This window comes from Scomber scombrus, chromosome 7 (assembly GCF_963691925.1).
Source record: "Scomber scombrus chromosome 7, fScoSco1.1, whole genome shotgun sequence".
Lineage (NCBI taxonomy): Eukaryota > Metazoa > Chordata > Actinopteri > Scombriformes > Scombridae > Scomber > Scomber scombrus.
In genome coordinates, this window is record NC_084976.1 from 31,904,279 (window position 1) to 31,921,607 (window position 17,329).

General features: G+C 42.8%; 3 protein-coding genes across 3 annotated transcripts in view; 1 reads left to right on the forward strand and 2 right to left on the reverse strand.

The window, feature by feature from the left end:
• Positions 1-17,329, reverse strand: part of LOC133983089 (gastrula zinc finger protein XlCGF57.1-like) — a 140,997-nt gene that overhangs the window by 115,456 nt on the left and 8,212 nt on the right. The gene's annotated exons all lie outside the window — the stretch shown is intronic.
• LOC133983139 (sodium bicarbonate cotransporter 3-like) overlaps positions 1-17,329 on the forward strand; it is a 41,750-nt gene that overhangs the window by 20,404 nt on the left and 4,017 nt on the right. Inside the window, 12 exon segments of the mRNA XM_062422097.1 lie at positions 10,041-10,286; positions 10,469-10,574; positions 12,492-12,535; positions 12,537-12,650; positions 12,751-12,823; positions 12,826-12,867; positions 13,524-13,562; positions 13,564-13,686; positions 14,492-14,626; positions 14,629-14,745; positions 15,742-15,810; positions 16,493-16,666. Coding sequence (XP_062278081.1) covers positions 10,041-10,286; positions 10,469-10,574; positions 12,492-12,535; positions 12,537-12,650; positions 12,751-12,823; positions 12,826-12,867; positions 13,524-13,562; positions 13,564-13,686; positions 14,492-14,626; positions 14,629-14,745; positions 15,742-15,810; positions 16,493-16,666 — 1,282 coding nt within the window.
• Positions 1,981-4,210, reverse strand: LOC133983127 (complement C1q-like protein 4). The gene is made up of 4 exons (XM_062422085.1): positions 4,046-4,210; positions 3,915-3,965; positions 3,556-3,684; positions 1,981-2,388 (listed from the first exon to the last, which is right to left on the reverse strand). Exons 1-4 carry the CDS (start codon positions 4,182-4,184, stop codon positions 2,105-2,107), a joined length of 603 nt encoding a protein of 200 aa, XP_062278069.1. The 5' UTR covers positions 4,185-4,210; the 3' UTR covers positions 1,981-2,104.

Consider the following 17,329-nt stretch of genomic DNA (forward strand, 5'->3'; position numbering starts at 1 on the left):
TAGCTGAATCAGGCTTTTGTGTCACAGATTAACACAATTCTTGGATTCTGGATCAGCTGTGTAATGTGCATTTGTGCTCATAAGCTTTTTTTTCTTTCTTTTTTTTTGGTCTAAGGATTAAAAAAGCTTTTTCACATAACACATAAAACCCTTAGTAGTATTATTATTATTATTATTATTATAGGTTATATCACACTTCTTGTTCTGTTCTCGTGTTTCAAATACCCAAATATTTCCAGGAAAGTGCGTCAGAAGAGCCGTCATCATCATCTGCTGTTTCTGACGTTTTAATGGTTTTAATAGTTTTAATGTCAATGTCAATCAACAGAAAAAAACAAACTAAAAAACCTTTGTAACCCCTTTTTTAATCACATTCCCGGTTATATTGTGTTTCTATTTAACAATATATGCTGAAAAAAATACAAAATCAATTTCTTTTTCTTCTTATATGAAAATCGAATCATATGTTCTTCCTGTAAAACACAATAAGACGTTTCCTTACGAAGACTTCCACAGAGATGAGATTAATTATGATTCACCTCCTTTTTAATGTCACAACACGACAGTTAAATACTCTCAAAATACTGTTTTCTTTTTTTTTTTTTAAATCTGGACTTTCCTTTTTTGTTCCAGCTTCTCAAATGTGAGGATTTGCAGCTTTTCTGTGACAGTAAACTGAATATTTTTTAGTTTAAACAGTCCACATTGTTTTATGTATTTCCCTTTAAGTTACATTTAATGTGTCTTTAATAACTGGCTCAGTGTCCAGCAGAGTGCAGCAGAGAGCCGCTGTACTGAGGAGCAGCTTCAAAAGGAGCTGTGAAAAATAAAAGTTATCAGCTTTGGGTTGCAACAATGGACAAGAAGGGAAATAATCATTATCATTTACAGAAAATGTATAAGGCATAAGTGTTAAACTAGTCAGTTTAATCAGTTAAACTAGTTTTAAAAGCAGCATCAGGTTTGTTAAAATGTACATTTAGTATTTTTGTTGGTTTTATATAATTTGAAATGACATTTGCACCATTTTTTTACCAAAAGTAAGACTGAATGCTCCTGAACATGTCAAATGGTGTAACCACAAAATACACGATTCTCCAGATTAAATGTAATATTTAGAACAATTGTATTCCATTACTTTTATTTAATATAAAAAGTTATAATGTAAGATCGTGCCAAACTAGTTGATATGGTGTTTTATTGAGAATTTACTGTTTTACACCCTTACATGTTCGTATTCGGGTATTTCAGAGTATCCCCTCATAATTATCTAATAATTTCAGACTTGAACACCTCATAATGAAGCTTTCAGACAGCAGGGAGAGTGAATTCTTGAGGTTTTTCACTTGTTGATGCAGAAAAGATATTTAAAATCAAACGCTTTCAATTAATTATTTTTTGAATGGTGGGTTTTTGAATTTTTTTAGTGAATTTGGAGTCAAACACTCAACAAAAATGGGTATCAGCAACACAAAAATACTTTTAGAAAGTTTAAATATTTTCATTCTTTATAAAATCTGGGTCACATGAGGATAAGTCATCAAATTTCTGGCTAAAAGAGAAGTTTTTTTAGGTGTTTCTGTTCCTTTCTCAATTGTAAAAATGGGTCAAATTAGACCCTGAATGTAAAGGTTAAGCAAGTTGAAGTTTTTATGGTTACACCACTTACACATTTTTGCCATAATCCTCTAATATATTCTCTCAAAATTAAAAAGTTATTTTGTGTGCAAGTTATTCATATGTTTATTTTCACATTTTAACCCTTTAAATTTAAACTAAACCACATGGAGACAAAAAACCCTCATTGACCCTTTAACATATAACAAAGTGTGTTTCAGTTTATTTCTTTGTGTGAGTATTTTGGCGTTTTAAATCTTCCATACACACGTAGCTCCTGATTGGTTCATTCATATTTTAGGTATTTCTTTCATTAAATGCAGCATGAATCTCTAAATAATAAAAACTCAGCGAGACATGAAGAATATTCCAGCTGGTCTTTTAATGCAAAATTTAAAGAGAACAAAGATATTTATATATATTTTTCGGTGGAATCAGTCGCTGCCGATTTCCTTTTTGATTATTATTTTTTTGGACACGTCGGCCCTCACATGGGGAACAGCAGGAAGCCTGTGAAGGTGCTGTGGCGGTTGCTGTTGTCCCAGATGTGCGTGTTGTGCCACAGAACCATCTTCAGCGTGTCTCCTTGCTCCAGCAGCAGAGCGCCGCCATTGGACGCAGTGTCGCTGCCCTCGCCGGACGACTGCTCGTGAGTGATCAGCTGGATCTCGCCGCCGTTTTTGTAGAGCACGGCGCTCATGGGGAAGTCGGTGGGAGCGTTGGCTGTGAAGCGGATGTAGTAGACTCCACGAACTGGTGCTGTGAACTCACCTGGAGGAAGGAATTCAGATTCAAATGAAGTTACTGAGCCGCTAATAAAGACGACCGTCTAACCCTAACCCAGTTAACACGGTTTTCATTGAAAGGTGTATTGCGTTTTAACCCTTTGTAGATCTGCTCCACCGTTTAGTAGAGGGCTACGACGGAGTATTAGGGACAGACTAAGAGAAAAAAATTTTTTTGGAAATTACGAGAATAAAGTCGTAATATTACGAGAATAAAGTCGTAATATGACGAGAATAAAGTCCATAATATTACGATAAAAGTCAGTATATTATGAGAATAAAGTCATAATATTACGATAAAAAAGTCATAATATTACGATAAAAGTCAAAATATTACGAGAATAAAGTCGTAACATTACGAGAATAAAGTCATAATATTACGAGAATAAAGTTGGAACATTACGAGAATATAGTCGGAGTACTACGAGAATGAAGTCCTAATATTACGTGAATAAAGTCGGAATATTACGAGAATAAAGTCGGTACATTACGAGAATAAATTCGGAACATTACGAGAATAAAGTCGGAAAACATAACGAGAATAAAGTCGTAATATTACGACAATAAAGTTGTAATATTAGGAGAAAAAAGTCGTAATATTAGGAGAATAAAGTCGGAATAAAGTAGTAATTCTTGTAGACCTAATATTACGCCTATATTCTCGTAATTTCCACAAAAAAAACATTTTTTTCCATCCATTTAACTTTTAGGTTAATCTTTAGCACTTATACGAGGTATGTAATGCACAGACAGACCATCAGATTGTGTTATGGTTGCTATAGATACAGGTTGTGTTATGGTTGCTATAGATACAGGTTGTTCTATGGTTGCTATAGATACAGGTTGTTCTATGGTTGCTATAGATACAGGTTGTGCTTTAGTGTATAAACCAAGAATAACACAAATCACTGCTGACATCAGAGATCCTGCTTGAGACATTTTTGAAGTTGACTTTCATTTTTTCATCTTGTACACGAACAGAATGAGTCTCTAACATGTTTTTAATAAAAGTTTAGAACCAATGAGGTGTGAATGAGGTCTGTAGAGGTCTGTAAAACATCACATTTAGGCTCAATGAGAAAAATAATCCCTGTTTTATGTTATATAGTAGTAAAGACAGTTGTTATCTCACAGGTTTGCCACTTTATCTCACCTGTCTCAGTGTTGTAAGCTCCGCCCACGTTGGTCATAACATCTCTATAGACCAGATCTACGTTTCCATCCGTTGTCTTCTGTAGGCCGTTTCCTCCCAGCGAGGCAGAGAACGCAACTTTAGGAGTTTCTTCACACACAAAGAGAAAAGTGACAGATCCTTAAATACAGCGGCTCAAAACAGGACATTAACCCTGCGTACTCTGTCAACACACGATACCTTAAATCTCCAAAGGTAAATTCAAACAACAAAGACAAAACAATCGTAGTGTAAATCTTTTTTCCATTTTTCTTCAAATCTAGAAAGTCTAAAGTCAGTTTTGGGGCTTTCCTTCAGTCTGAATGTTTGAGATTTCTCACCTCTGAGTTTCTTCAGTTCCCCCTCAGCCGCCTCCAGACGCTCGACCATCGCTGTAAATATGAAGAGAAGAAACATTACAAACAAACTAAACTTTGTCCCTCATGTGGAGCAGCTGTGAGTCGAGCCTCACCTTGTTTCTCAGCCTTCAGCTCCTCCAGATCGGTCTGGACCTTTTTCAGCTCCGCCTCGACGTCGACAGTCTGAGCCGAGCCGGAGCGGGCCAAGCAGGTCAGGGTTACCAGCAGCAGGACGGAGAGTCGCAGAGACATCGTGGCAGGATGAGACGAGGAGGACAGAGAGGCAGCCTCTTCTTATAGAGACGCTCTGTGTAGTCTTTGGCTTCAGCTGATTTGTTTGCTGACTTTGTGAACTCATGTTGACTGAGGCCAGGATCCATATTACAGGTCAGCAGGGAGACTCTGTCCTGCAGAGCTGCAGCATTTCAACTGTCTGTTTGTTTATTACACTGAGCAACACGACACAAGGTGCTGCAGTGTTCGATTACCACAGAGCAGCATTCTGCAGCTTCAGCTGTTTTTCATCTTTGTGCTGAAACTCAATGATACTCCACAAGAGTAATAATAATAATAAAGCGCCTTTCACAAACCCAAAGACGCTCAAACAAAACAGATCAAAAAAAGACTACACAGAGGAGGACGAAGAGAAATGTTCATTGAAAAGAAACGTTTTTAACTCAGACTTGAATGTGGAAAATGAAGGACAGTCGCGGAGGGATTGAGGGAGAGTTTCAGAGCTTGGGGGCTGTGCCGCTGAAGGACTGTTCCCCCCAAGGTGGACAGTTTGGTGTGTGAGACGGTGAAGAGGTTGAAGGATCTGAGAGACCGAGAGGGGGAGTAGGGAGTCAGGAGTTCACTGAGGTAAACAGGAGTCAGGTTATGGAGGGATTTGAAGGTGAGGAGTAGGATTATAAATTTTATCTGGGGCAAAACAGGTAGCAAAGAGCAGCTGAGAGAGGATGGAGGTGATGTGGACTGTGAGGATTGTGGCTGCGGAGTTCTGGATGTGCTGAAGGTTTTGGGTGGATTTTGCCACGAGACCAATGAAAAGGGAATTACAGTAAGTCAATGCTTGACATGATGAACGCATGAACCAAGGTCTGAGTATTGGAGCGTTGGAGAGGATTGGGCGGAGGTGAAAGAAGGATGTCTTGGTGAGGGATTTAATGTGAGCATCAAAGGTGAGAGTTGAGTCGTAAAGGGATGCTGAGGTTCCTGACTGGTGACTGCCAAACACATTTTATACCACTCTTCATCTGAAATATGAGTATTTAGCTCTGATGCCCGTTTGGGTTTTATGTGAAACATCGAGCTTCCTCTGCTGTACTGTGAGGTCAGTTCAGTTCAGAGCTTTATTGTCCCTCGAGTACAAAAAACAGCTAACACAACAACCATAAATAAATAAATAAACAGTGACATAACAAACATCATCTCAGCATGCAGCACAACCAAACTTGATCAGAACAATCACAATCGGAATAAGAATAGAAATGTCAGAAAAGTCTCGCCACACGATCAATGCGATTAGAGGTTTTACAAGTTAACTGCATTGATTGCACGTCGGACAAAGGAACATTTGTACCTATTTGTTCGTGCTCGAGGCCTAAATCTCCGTCCAGACGGCAGAGGAATGAATTCATCCAAAAGTGGGTCATCAGAGCTGGACAAGATTGACCATGCTTTCTTTAAAACACGGCTGTCAAAGATCTCGGTTCTGCTGTTAATCTGCAGAGGTGAGAGCCGCAGTGTAGTTTTTGTTGGGGGAATTTTCCATAATTTATGTATCATAGATTGGTTAAACACTGGGTCAAACTAGGCCTTGAGATCATCGTATTTTGGCTGTGAGACAGTAGTAGACTGTAGTCAAATCAAGTCAAAGTTTATTTATATAGCACATTTATTACTTGTATAGCGCCAAATCACAACAAAAGTCATCTCAAGGCACTTTACACATAGAGCAGGTTCTAAACTGTACTCTTTAATTTAAATTGAAGATGAGCAGCACTTGGCGACAGTGGCAAGAAAAAAAAAACTCCCTTTTAACAGGAAGAAACGTCAGAACCAGACTCAAAGGCTACGTTCACACTGCAGGCCTTAATGCTCAATGTCGATTTATTGTTTGGTTGTTCATATTACACTTTTAAATGTGGCCTGTCTGCGGACTGCAATGGCAAGAGCAACAGCCAATGAAGTTACTGGTTGTCTCATTTATGGTCTAATGTTAAAAACAGTGTGTTGAAGGTGATGTTAAAAAGGAGGAAATTAATACTTTAATGATGTCTGGGTTAGGGTTATGTCTGTCTGTTTAATGTGTGTTGCTCCAGAATAACGTCAACGTCGCATTAAATGACTGTTCAGATTGCGGTCGCATTCAGAAAAATCCGATATGTATCCGATTCAGTTCCACGTTTGAAAGTGGCCTGAATCGGATTTGGAAATGTCAGATTCAATGCGACTTGTGCTGTTCACACTGTCAGAAACTAATCAGATATGGGTCAGAATTAACTGCAGTGTGAACGTAGCCAAAGTGGGAGAACATCTGCCTCGACCGGTTGGAGTAGAGAGAAAGAGGAGGGAGGGGGGATAAGAGAGAGAAGCACATTGGAAAAAACAATCAACATTGAGGTAAGTAGGTTCCCCGGATAGGAGCATAGCGGGTCCAGCGCAGGAATCTGTCATCCAGACATCTACAACCCTACGTTACCAATCTTAGTTGAACCAAAGTGCTGTACAAGCGACAAGCGTAGGTAGACTGTAGGTCTGTTCCTTTTGGGGAAAACAGGAAGCACCCTGATAGTGTTGCTATGGCAGCCGAGGTCAGAGATGTGTTTGCCCGTCTCTCTCTGAACGGAGTAGAGGTTCCTGTAGTTGGAGGCTGGATATTGTTGACTTTGAGGAACGGAGGACAAGGGAGCTGACACTGTTCTTGTCTGTAGACTTCTGTGTGCTGTAGATGTGTTGGATCATATTTGGGCATTGTTTATTTATGGCCTTATCTGTAAGTCTCCATAGTAACTCCAGCATTGAAGGGAGCATCAGGACAGAGCATGCACCGATTACCCTTTCATTCTTAATAAACCTTTTTTAGAGTAAGACATTTCCTCACATGTGGCGGATCTACAAAAAGCACCAAAAGAATTTCAGTCACTTCCTTATCTCTCTAATTAGATAACAGTGTTTACTTTACTGTTGCTTTATTACATAACAGAGCAATGGCACACAGTGTAGATTAAGCACAACAAATGTTACGTAAACAATGGAAGGATATATATATATAATGTTGGCTTATTTATTTGATTGTAATTTATTAACAAAATGAATTAAAAGCAGGTACGTTTCTCCCAGCTGAAGATACTTTTTAATCTCCTGTTTAAATCCCACATAAAGATCACATGTTGTCGTACTTTTTCGCGCTCACACGGTTAAGTTTCAACGTCCTGATGTCGTTACACTCGGTAACAACATCAGGTATGTGACCCATACCTGATGTCGTTACACTCGGTAACAACATCAGTCGGTATCTGATCGACCTGTCCGACCGTTATCTAGATTAATCAAACAGTTGTACATCTTTGGACTGAGTTTAGGTTCTTTGCCCTCCATCAGCCTCATCGTAACCATATTTGTATTTTCCTGCATTTTGTGACCCAATTGGACTGATTTCAGATGAAAAACACACAGGGGCGGCTGTGGCTCAGGAGGTAGTGCGGTCGTCCTCCAATTGGAAGATTGGCGGTTCTCATGTCCACATGTCGATGTGGACTGGACACTTAACCCCGAATTGCTCCCGTTGCTGTGCCAACGGTGTATAAATGTGTGTAAATGGTTAGCATCCCCTGATGAGCAGGTTGGCACCCTGCGTGGTAGCTCCTGCCATCAGTGTATGAATGTGTGTGAAAGGGGTAAACTGTAGGTCATTCACCAACAACTGTGGTTACTGATTCATTTCACTTACTGATCATTCGTCTCTCTGAATGGTTATTTAGTTGGATAGGCTCATATCAGGCTATCAGTTGTACTGTCTGAACCGACTGTAAATGTTCAGGAGGGACATTCAGTGACTCTGTGGGGATTTTTTTTTTTAATTCACCTTAAATCTATAAACAACAAATCCTTTAAACTTCATGATCCTGATTGGTTTATCTCTTCTCCCAGGCTGCTGCTGCTGCTGCTGCTGGCTTCAGTTTTTTCTTATGAGCTTGCAGAGCTGAAACCTATTTGGATGAGCAGCATGAAATTAATAAAGAAGTAAATCTTTATATCATAAAAAAATAAGAATATTTAAAGGTTTTGGACAGCTGGTAAAAGTTTGCGTAACATTCATCGTCTCTGCTGTCGAAGGGTCAGAAGAGCGTGACGTTTCTTTAATCGGAAATGTTTTTGTTCAGCTGCTGATACTTTTTTTTTGTATGTACAGCCACTGAACATACCATTACATCAATCCCCCCCAACATACATAGGATGAAAAATAATAAACTATTTAAAAACAAAAACAAACAAAACCCCAAAAACAAACAAATGATATATATATATAAAATTAAAATAGAATCGAGATAAGGTGGCTAAAACAAAAAGGGACTTGTGGAACAGTTAATATAGACCTATTGAGTGATTCAAGATGCTTAGTGAGGTAGATCAGATACACAACGGACCACAAGGATCAGAGTGAGCCCTTTAATGCTTCAGTGCTTTGGCCCCATTTATACAGGCTGTCGATTGCTCCATATAAGTAACGTCAAGAAAAGTTCAAACCCATTGTCTGATGGTTGAGGTGTGAGGGGGCTTCCAGAGTAGTGGCTGATTCTTAAAGCGACTTTTACCTTTCTTGCATTTCAAACAGCACTTTGAAAAAACTTGAACAGCAACAACCCCTCCTCCTTCCTATGTCCCACCCCCGCACTCCCTTCCCTTCCCCTCCGCGAACACGCGCTACAATAGTGAAGACCAAATAGTTGTCTTTTTGCCCCGTGGGAGCGGCTGGAGGTGGAAGCCGTGGCTGCTTTTGTCGGTCATTGTCAGTCACTACTGTCTGTTTATCTCTGTGTATCATGGATGTATCATAATGCCGTGGATCCACAACAGACTCTCTTCCGGGTGGGGGTGCATGCGCGATTACGTAATGCGGAAGGGGAAAACCGGTAGGTCGCTCGGCCAATCATATCATTCGGACTGAATGATATCATTGGCCGGAGTTTTCACTGAATATTATGAGAATGGAATAATGATGAGTTTCTATGCCTGGTGGATCTCTCTGACATTTTAGAGCCATTACCTTATTAATAGCATTTTTACCTAAACAAAAAAATGTGTAAAAATGTAACAAAGGCAAGAGTAGCTTTAAGTAGCTTTAAATCTCTGAGAATCTTCTGAGTCTCTGTTTTTAAAAACTGCATCAACACGAGACGATGTAACTTTCACAATTTCAATGATTTATCTGAAAAATAAATAAACCGTTGTCCGTCAGCAGGAAAGAAAAGAAGCAGTTCAAACCGTTTACTAACAGCCGACGTCTCCAGTGATCATTTGAACCCAAACCATGATCTTTACATAGTTCTAATCAAGTAAACTAGACATTAACCACAGCGTCACACCTTAAAACATCATTATTTTCACTCCCTAAAGATCCTCATGTGTGAGGGCAGCAGAGTAAAATACAAAACTAAAGAAACTGTGAAAATACATAATTGTTCATCAATGGTAGAGATAATCGTTCATTAATCGTAATCGAGGTTAAAAGTTCAATTAATCCTGATTTTACATTTTTCCCATAATCGCCCAGCCCTACTTAGTCATACAAAAAGTGCCGACATAGATACATTTCCATATTTCACAGTAATATTGCACGAGTTGATTTATTGCACTTTGGTGTTTATGAGGTGTATGTGTTGTTAGGTATGTGTTCGGGTTTGTAGGCTTGTGTTCAATGTGGTGATTGCTTTGGAGTTCAAACAGATGATGGGCTGAGTGGGATGGATCTTGCAGAATGTTGGTGGCTCGGAGTTGAAAATGTCTTAATTTTTCTGGAAAATAAATAACCCATTGTCCGCCAAGAGGAAGAAAAGCAGTTCAAACTGTTTACTAACAGCCGGCGCTCCTCTTCTTCCTCAGCGACTACGGCTTGTCCTACCTTTCCCTGAGGACCAGTATCGGCCTCTGGACCGCCTTCCTCTGCCTGGTGCTGGTCGCCACCGACGCCAGCTCCCTGGTCTGCTACATCACCCGCTTCACTGAGGAAGCCTTCGCCGCGCTCATCTGCCTCATCTTCATCTACGAGGCGCTGGAGAAGCTGGTCCACCTCGGGGAGGATTATCCCATCAACATGCAGAACCACCTGGAAAACCTCACCTTCTACACGTAAGACACAGCCGGATCACTCAGAGGAATATATAGACCTCTGATATGTGGACTTAAATTAGGATCGTTTCTATAAATACACACTACTACACAGTATTTATGAACTATATTATTTTCAGAAATAGGGAAGCCTGTCCTGGAAGCGTTTTGAGGATCCAGCTCTCCTCTCCTTTGTGTTTCAGGTGTCAGTGCTCTGAACCCGCCAACGCCTCCGCTCAGACGCTGCAGAAGTGGAACCAAAGAGGCTTCAGCACAGAAAACATCTCATGGCAGACGCTGGGTGTGACGGTCAGAATAAGCTTGTATTGTAACATAAACCTCTACTGATTTTATATTTCCTTTAACCTTCACATACTGTTCATATTCTCTCCTCACATACTGTTCATATTCTCTCCTCACAGTTTGTTCCCCTCATAAAAAGTGTTTATACCAAATGTTGAAGCACAGATGTGATTAGAAACCATCAATAGTCGATCTGACTGATCAATAAATGTGTGATTAAACCTCTTGTTGTCCTCGAGTCAAGGAAGGAAGGAGGGAGGAAGGGAAGGGAGGAAGAGAGGAAAGGAAGGAAGGAAAGGAGGGAGGGAGGAAAGAAAAGAAGGAAGGAATGAAGGTCGGAAGAAAGAAGGAAGGAAGGAGGGAGGAATGAAGGAAGGGAGGAGGGAGGAAGAGAGGAAAGGAATGAAGGAAGGGAGGAGGGAGGAAGGAAGGGAGGAAAGAAAAGAAGGAAGGGAGGAAAGAAAGGAAGGAATGAAGGTCGGAGGAAAGAAGGAGGGTAGGAGGGAGGGAGGAAAGAAGGACGGTAGGAGGGAGGGAGGAAAGAAGGAAAGTAGGAGGGAGGGAGGAAAGAAGGAAGGAGGAAAGAAAGGAAGGAAGGAGGGACAGAGGAAAGAAAGAAGGGAGGAAGGTAGGAAAGAAGGACAGAGGAAAGAAAGGAAGGAAGAAAGGAAGGTCGGAGGAAAGAAGGAGGGTAGGAGGGAGGGAGGAAAGAAGGACGGTAGGAGGGAGGGAGGAAAGAAGGAAAGAAGGGAGGAAAGAAGGAAGGAGGGAGGGAGGGAGGAAAGAAGGACAGAGGAAAGAAAGAAGGGAGGAAGGTAGGAAAGAAGGACAGAGGAAAGAAAGGAAGGAAGGAGGGACAGAGGAAAGAAAGAAGGGAGGAAGGTAGGAAAGAAGGACAGAGGAAAGAAAGGAAGGAAGAAAGGAAGGAGGGAAGGAAAGAAGGAACAGTCAAAACAGACGGGCTCAATTTGACCCGGGAGGACGACACGAAGGTTAAACCTTGATTCATGTTTCAGAGAGCAGAGAGAGTGTATTTTTTAGCTTTTACACCACTAAACATCTCCTATCACACAATATCATGTCCTATTTTACCTCAGACATGAAAATATAACATAGCAATAACGATGTTAATGTTATTTTATATGTAAAGGTAAAATAAGCAGAGCTTAATGGAACTGTGGGGTTTATTGTATAACTATTATCTGCTAAGAGCTCAGCTGGTTGTGTGAAATACAGTTAACATTTGACAACAGCAGCATCTAGTGGCCATCAGAGGAACTGCAGCTCAGAGTTTAATGATCTTTCTCTCTCCCCATCTCTCCCTCTCTCTCTCTCTCTCTCTCTCTCGCTCTCTCTCTCCACTGTCTCTCTCCCTCTGTCTCTCTGTCTCTCTGTCTCTCTGTCTCTCTCTTCCTCTCTGTCTCTCTCCCTCTGTCTCTCTCCCTCTCTTCCTCTCTCTCTCTCTCCCTCTGTCTCTCTGTCTCTCTCCCTCTCTTCCTCTCTGTCTCTCTCCCTCTGTCTCTCTGTCTCTCTCTCCCTCTGTCTCTCTCTCTCTCTTCCTCTCTCCTTTTCTCTCTCTTTCTCTCTCTCTTCCTCTCTCTCTCTCCTCTCTCTCTCTCTCTCTCTCTCTCCCAATGTCTCTCTCTCTCTCTCCCACTGTCTCTCTCGCTCCCACTGTCTCTCTCTCTGTCTCTCTCTCTCTGTCTCTCTCTCTCTCCCCCTCCTCTCTCTCTCTCTCCACTGTCTCTCTCTTTCTCTCTCTCTCTCCCTCTCTCTCTCTCCACTGTCTCTTTCTCTGTCTCTCTCTCTCTCCCCACTGTCTCTCTCTCTCTCTCTCTTCTCTCTCTCTCTCTCTCTCTGTCTCCCCCCGTCTCTCCCTCTCTCTCTCTGACCCCCCCTCTCTCTCTCCCTCTCTTCCTCCAGGACTGTAAGGAGTTAGGCGGTGAGTTTGTCGGCTCGGCTGTGGCATGAAGGTCCGTACGCCCCGGACGTTCTCTTCTGGTCCGTCATCCTCTTCTTCACCACCTTCTTCCTCTCCTCCTTCCTCAAACAGTTCAAGACCAGACGATACTTCCCACCAAGGTCTTTGTTTGTTTCTGTCTGTTTCTCCATCGTTTCACGCTGCAGAGAGAGAGAAGACCCTCGGTGACATTTCAGGTGTGAATGTTTTGTGTGTCTGCAGGTTCCGATCGACCATCAGTGACTTCGCCGTCTTCCTCACCATCATGATCATGGTGCTGGTGGATTATCTGGTGGGGGGTTCCCTCGCCCAAACTTCCAAGTACCTGATCGCTTCGAGGTAATACCTGAGTCCTTCCTTCCTTCCTTCCTTCCTTCCTTCCTTCCTTCCTTCTTCCTTTCCTTCCTTCCTTCCTTCCTTTCCTTCCTTCTCTCCTTCCTTCCTTCCTTCCATCCATATCTCTTCCTTCCTTCCTTCCTTCTTTCCATCCATATCTCCTTCCTTCCTTCCTTCCTTCCTTCCTTCTCCTTCCGTCCTTCCTTCCTTTCTTCCTTCCTTCCTTCTTTCTCTCCTTCCTTGCGTCCTTCCTTCCTTCCTCCCTTCCTTCCTTCCTTTCTTCTCTCTTTCTTTCCTTCCTTCCATCTGTCCTCTCTTCCTTCCTTCTCTCCTTCCTTCCTTCCTGTCTTCCTTCCTTCCTTCTGTCCTTCCTTCCATCCTCCTCTCCTATCCTTCCTTCCTTCCTTCCTTCTGTCCTTCCTTCCTTCCTTCTGTCCTTCCATCCTTCCTTCCTTCCACCCTTCCTTCCTTCTCTCCTTCCTTCCTTCCTTCCTTCCTTCTATATATGTATTTATTTTTAGGTTATTATGGAATGGTTCTACAGGTCCCCACAATCGGGCTGAATGTGGCCCTTGAACTAAAATGAGTTTGACCCTCCTGGTTGTTATACATGTATCTTTATCTTTGTCCTCCTCTGCTGTCTCTCTGTGTGAGTCCAGCCTACCTCTAACACCCGTGGGTGGCTGATCTCCCCGCTGGGGCCCGAACCCTTGGTGGACGCTGCTGGCGGCGGCCGTCCCCGCGCTGCTCTGCACCATCCTCATCTTCATGGACCAGCAGATCACCGCCGTCATCGTCAACAGGAAGGAGAACAAACTGAAGGTCAGACGGACGGACGCTAAGGCTGCTCAATTAATCGAAATTTGATCGTTGATTACGCTTTTGGGGCCAAACGATCTCAAAACTAATAAAATCGAGGGGAAACGATTTTACACCAGAGCTGCCAACACTCCCGTTTTCCCGGGTTTCTCCCGTATTTTTAGACCCATCTCCCTCCACCCTCCCGTTGTGTCTTTCTCTCCGGGAATCTCCCGTAATTTAACAAGTCCCAACTTTGTTTGTTAATGATAATGAGAAGCGCACAATAACACAGGATTTATTTTGAAAACGTAGACAGGAAGCCGCCGCAGCTCCGTTAGTTTGAAGCTGAAACACACGGTGAAATGTTTTAACTGTAAATAAAAGTGCACAGTTCGTTTTAACCCTCCTGTTGTCCTCGAAGGGAGGAAGGAAGGAAGGAAGGAAGGAATGATGGAAGGAAGGAAGGAATGATGGAAGAAGGAAGGAAGGAGGGAGGAACGAGGGAGGGAAGAAAGAAAGGAAGGAGGGAGGGAAGGAGGAAGGTGGGGGGAGGAAAGAAAGAGAGAAGGAGGGAGGAAGGAAAGGAAGGAGGGAGGAAGGACAGACGGAAGGAAGGAGGGAGGGAGGAAGGGGGATGGAGGAAAGAAAGAAGGAAGGGAGGAAAGAGAGAGGAAGGAAAGAAAGAGAGAAGGAGGGAGGAAGGACAGACGGAAGGAAGGAAAGAAGGAACAGTCAAAACAGACGGGGTCAGTTTGACCCGGGAGGACGACACGAAGGTGTCGGATGATTAACCCTCCTCTTCCCTGTCCATGTGTGTCGGTTGCAGAAAGGCTGTGGCTATCACCTGGACCTGCTGGTGGTGGCGGTGATGCTGGGCGTTTGCTCCATCATGGGTCTGCCGTGGTTCGTGGCGGCGACCGTGCTCTCCATCTCACACGTCAACAGTCTGAAGGTGGAGTCGGCTCGTGCGCGGCGCCCGGCGAGCAGCCCAAGTTCCTGGGCATCATCGAGCAGAGAGTCACCGGCTTCATGATCTTCGTCCTGATGGGCTGCTCCGTCTTCATGACCTCCGTCCTCAAGGTGCCACAACCTTCACATACTGTTCATATTCTACTCTACTCTGCCTCCAACTTATACCATCATAGCTGCATCTCATCTTTTTATACTATGTCATATTTTATAGCTGTGTGTGTTTGTCTTGTTTTTATTTGACTTTAACCTTCGTGTCGTCCTCCCGGGTCAAATTTACCCCGTCTGTTTTGACTGTTCCTTCTTTCCTCCCTTCCTCTTTCCTTCTTCCTCCCTTCCTCTTTCCTTCTTCCTCCCTCCTTCTTTCTTTCCTTGCCTCCTTCCTTCCTTTCTTCCTTCCTCCCTTCCTTTTTTCTTCTGTCCTTCTTTCCTTTCTTCCTCCATCCCTCCTTCCTTTTTTCCTTCCTTCCTTCCTTCCTTCCTTCCTTCCTTCCTCCCTTCCTTCCTTCCTCCCTCCCTCCCTCCCTCCCTCCCTCCCTCCTCCCTTCCTTCCTTCCGTCTGTCCTTCCTCCCTCCCTCCTTCTCTCCTTCCTTCCTTCCTTCTTTCCTTCCTTCCCTCCTTTTCTTCCTTCCTTCCTCCCTCCTTCCTTCCTCCCTCCTTTCCTTCCTTCTTCCTCTCTTCCTTCCTTCCTCCCTGCTTTCTTTCCTTCTTCCTCCCTTCCTTCCTCCTTTCCTTCCTTCCTCCCTCCCTTCCTTCCTTCCTTCCTTCTTTCCTTCCTTCCTCCCTCCCTTCTTTCCTTCCTTGACTCCGTCTTAAAAAGTCTTAAATTTGACTTGCTGATATCCTGAACTAGTAACATCAAATTATACTTTTTACATCTAATTTTCCACTCCTGCCTGTTTTAGGGTTAATAATGCCGATGCTTATTGATAGTGATGTTTAAGGGTTAATAATGCCGATGCTTATTGATAGTGATGTTTAAGGGTTATAAATGCCAATGCTTATTGATAGTGATGTTTAAGGGTTAATAATGCCGATGCTTATTGGTAGTGATGATGAGAGAGTAGAGATATCTCTGTCTCAATGTTTTCTCTTCTGTGCTTCAGTTCATCCCGATGCCGGTCCTCTACGGAGTTTTCCTCTACATGGGCGTTTCCTCGCTCAGAGGCATTCAGGTGAGTCTCAGTGTCACAACCAGACTCACACTCTTTTTATAGTTGCTCAAACATTTTCCTTCCTTCCTTCTTCCTTCCTTCCTTCCTTCTGTCCTTCCTTCTTTCCTTCCTTCCTTCCTTCCTTCCATCCTTCTCTCCTTCCTTCCTTCCTTCCTTCCTTCCATTTGTCCATCCTTCCTTCCTTCCATCCTTCCTTCCTTCCTTCCATCCTTTTCCTTCCTTCTCTCCTTCCTTCTTTCCTTCCTTTTTTCCTTCTTTCCTTCCTTCCTTCCTTCTTTCCTTCTGTCCTTCCTTCCTTCTCTCCATCCTTCCTTCCTTCTCTTTTCTTCCTTCTCTCCTTCCACCCTTCCTTCCTTCTTTCCTTCTCTCCTTCCTTCCTTCCTTCCTTCCTTCTGTCCTTCCTTCCTTCCTTCCTTCTGTCCTTCCTTCCTTCCATCCTTCTGTCCTTCCTTCTTTCCTTCCTTTTTTCCTTCTGTCCTTCCTTCCTTCCTTCCTTCATTCCTTCTGTCCTTCCTTCCTTCCTTCCTTCCTTCCTTTTATTTCTTTACTTTTACTCTTTTACTCCTAACATCTCCAGTTTTACCCATTTATTCTATTATTTCCTTTTAGTATATTTTTATTGTTTGATTGATTGATTGATAATATATCCACCACACTGTCTCTGATGTCCGTCCCTCCGCAGCTGTTCGACCGTATCAGACTGTTCGGCATGCCGGCCAAACACCAGCCGGACCTGATCTACCTGCGCTACGTCCCGCTGTGGAAGGTCCACATCTTCACTGTGGTGCAGCTGACCTGCCTAATCGTCCTCTGGGTCATCAAGGCCTCGGCCGCCGCCGTCGTCTTCCCCATGATGGTGAGACCACACCTTTTATTCTCTTACTACCAGAGTTCATTTTACATGTGTTTGTTTTTTTTATTCCAGTTTAGTTTTAGTGAGTTTAACAAGTGATGAAGTAGTTTTAGTCCACACTGAGAACGGTAACGCCCTGTAAACAGACACTACTTGCTGTGATGTTTCAGTATTTATATTATTATCAGCCTATATTTACTTAAAAATGTAATATCTGGAAGCATCGGTATCGGTTTTTATAACCGATGTTTGTTCTGTAGGCTTTAGCATTTCCGAGCCTGCATGAACGCAGCATGGGACGTTGACCAGCGCTTTTTGACGTATAACAACAACACGCTAGACTCGTGGGTCGCTAACCGTGGCTAACAAGCTAGCTCGCCCGGTGCATTACGTTATGTCTGTGGTTTGGAACTATTTCCAAGTGCGTCATACAGATTAGTATTATTAGCCAAGTTATAGCCAGTGAGTTGTCAGGCTCATTCATTGAACTTGGACTAAAAGAGGACTATGTTTATTGTTTACTACTCTGGACTGAAGATATGCATCTTCCTTGTTTTAATATTGTCTACCATTTGTGAAGAAGTCAAACTTGCCCTAGCTGTAGTGTTGTTTGAGGCAAAATGTTCAAAATAATGCACTCTAAAAAATGGTAAATATGGCAGTGTC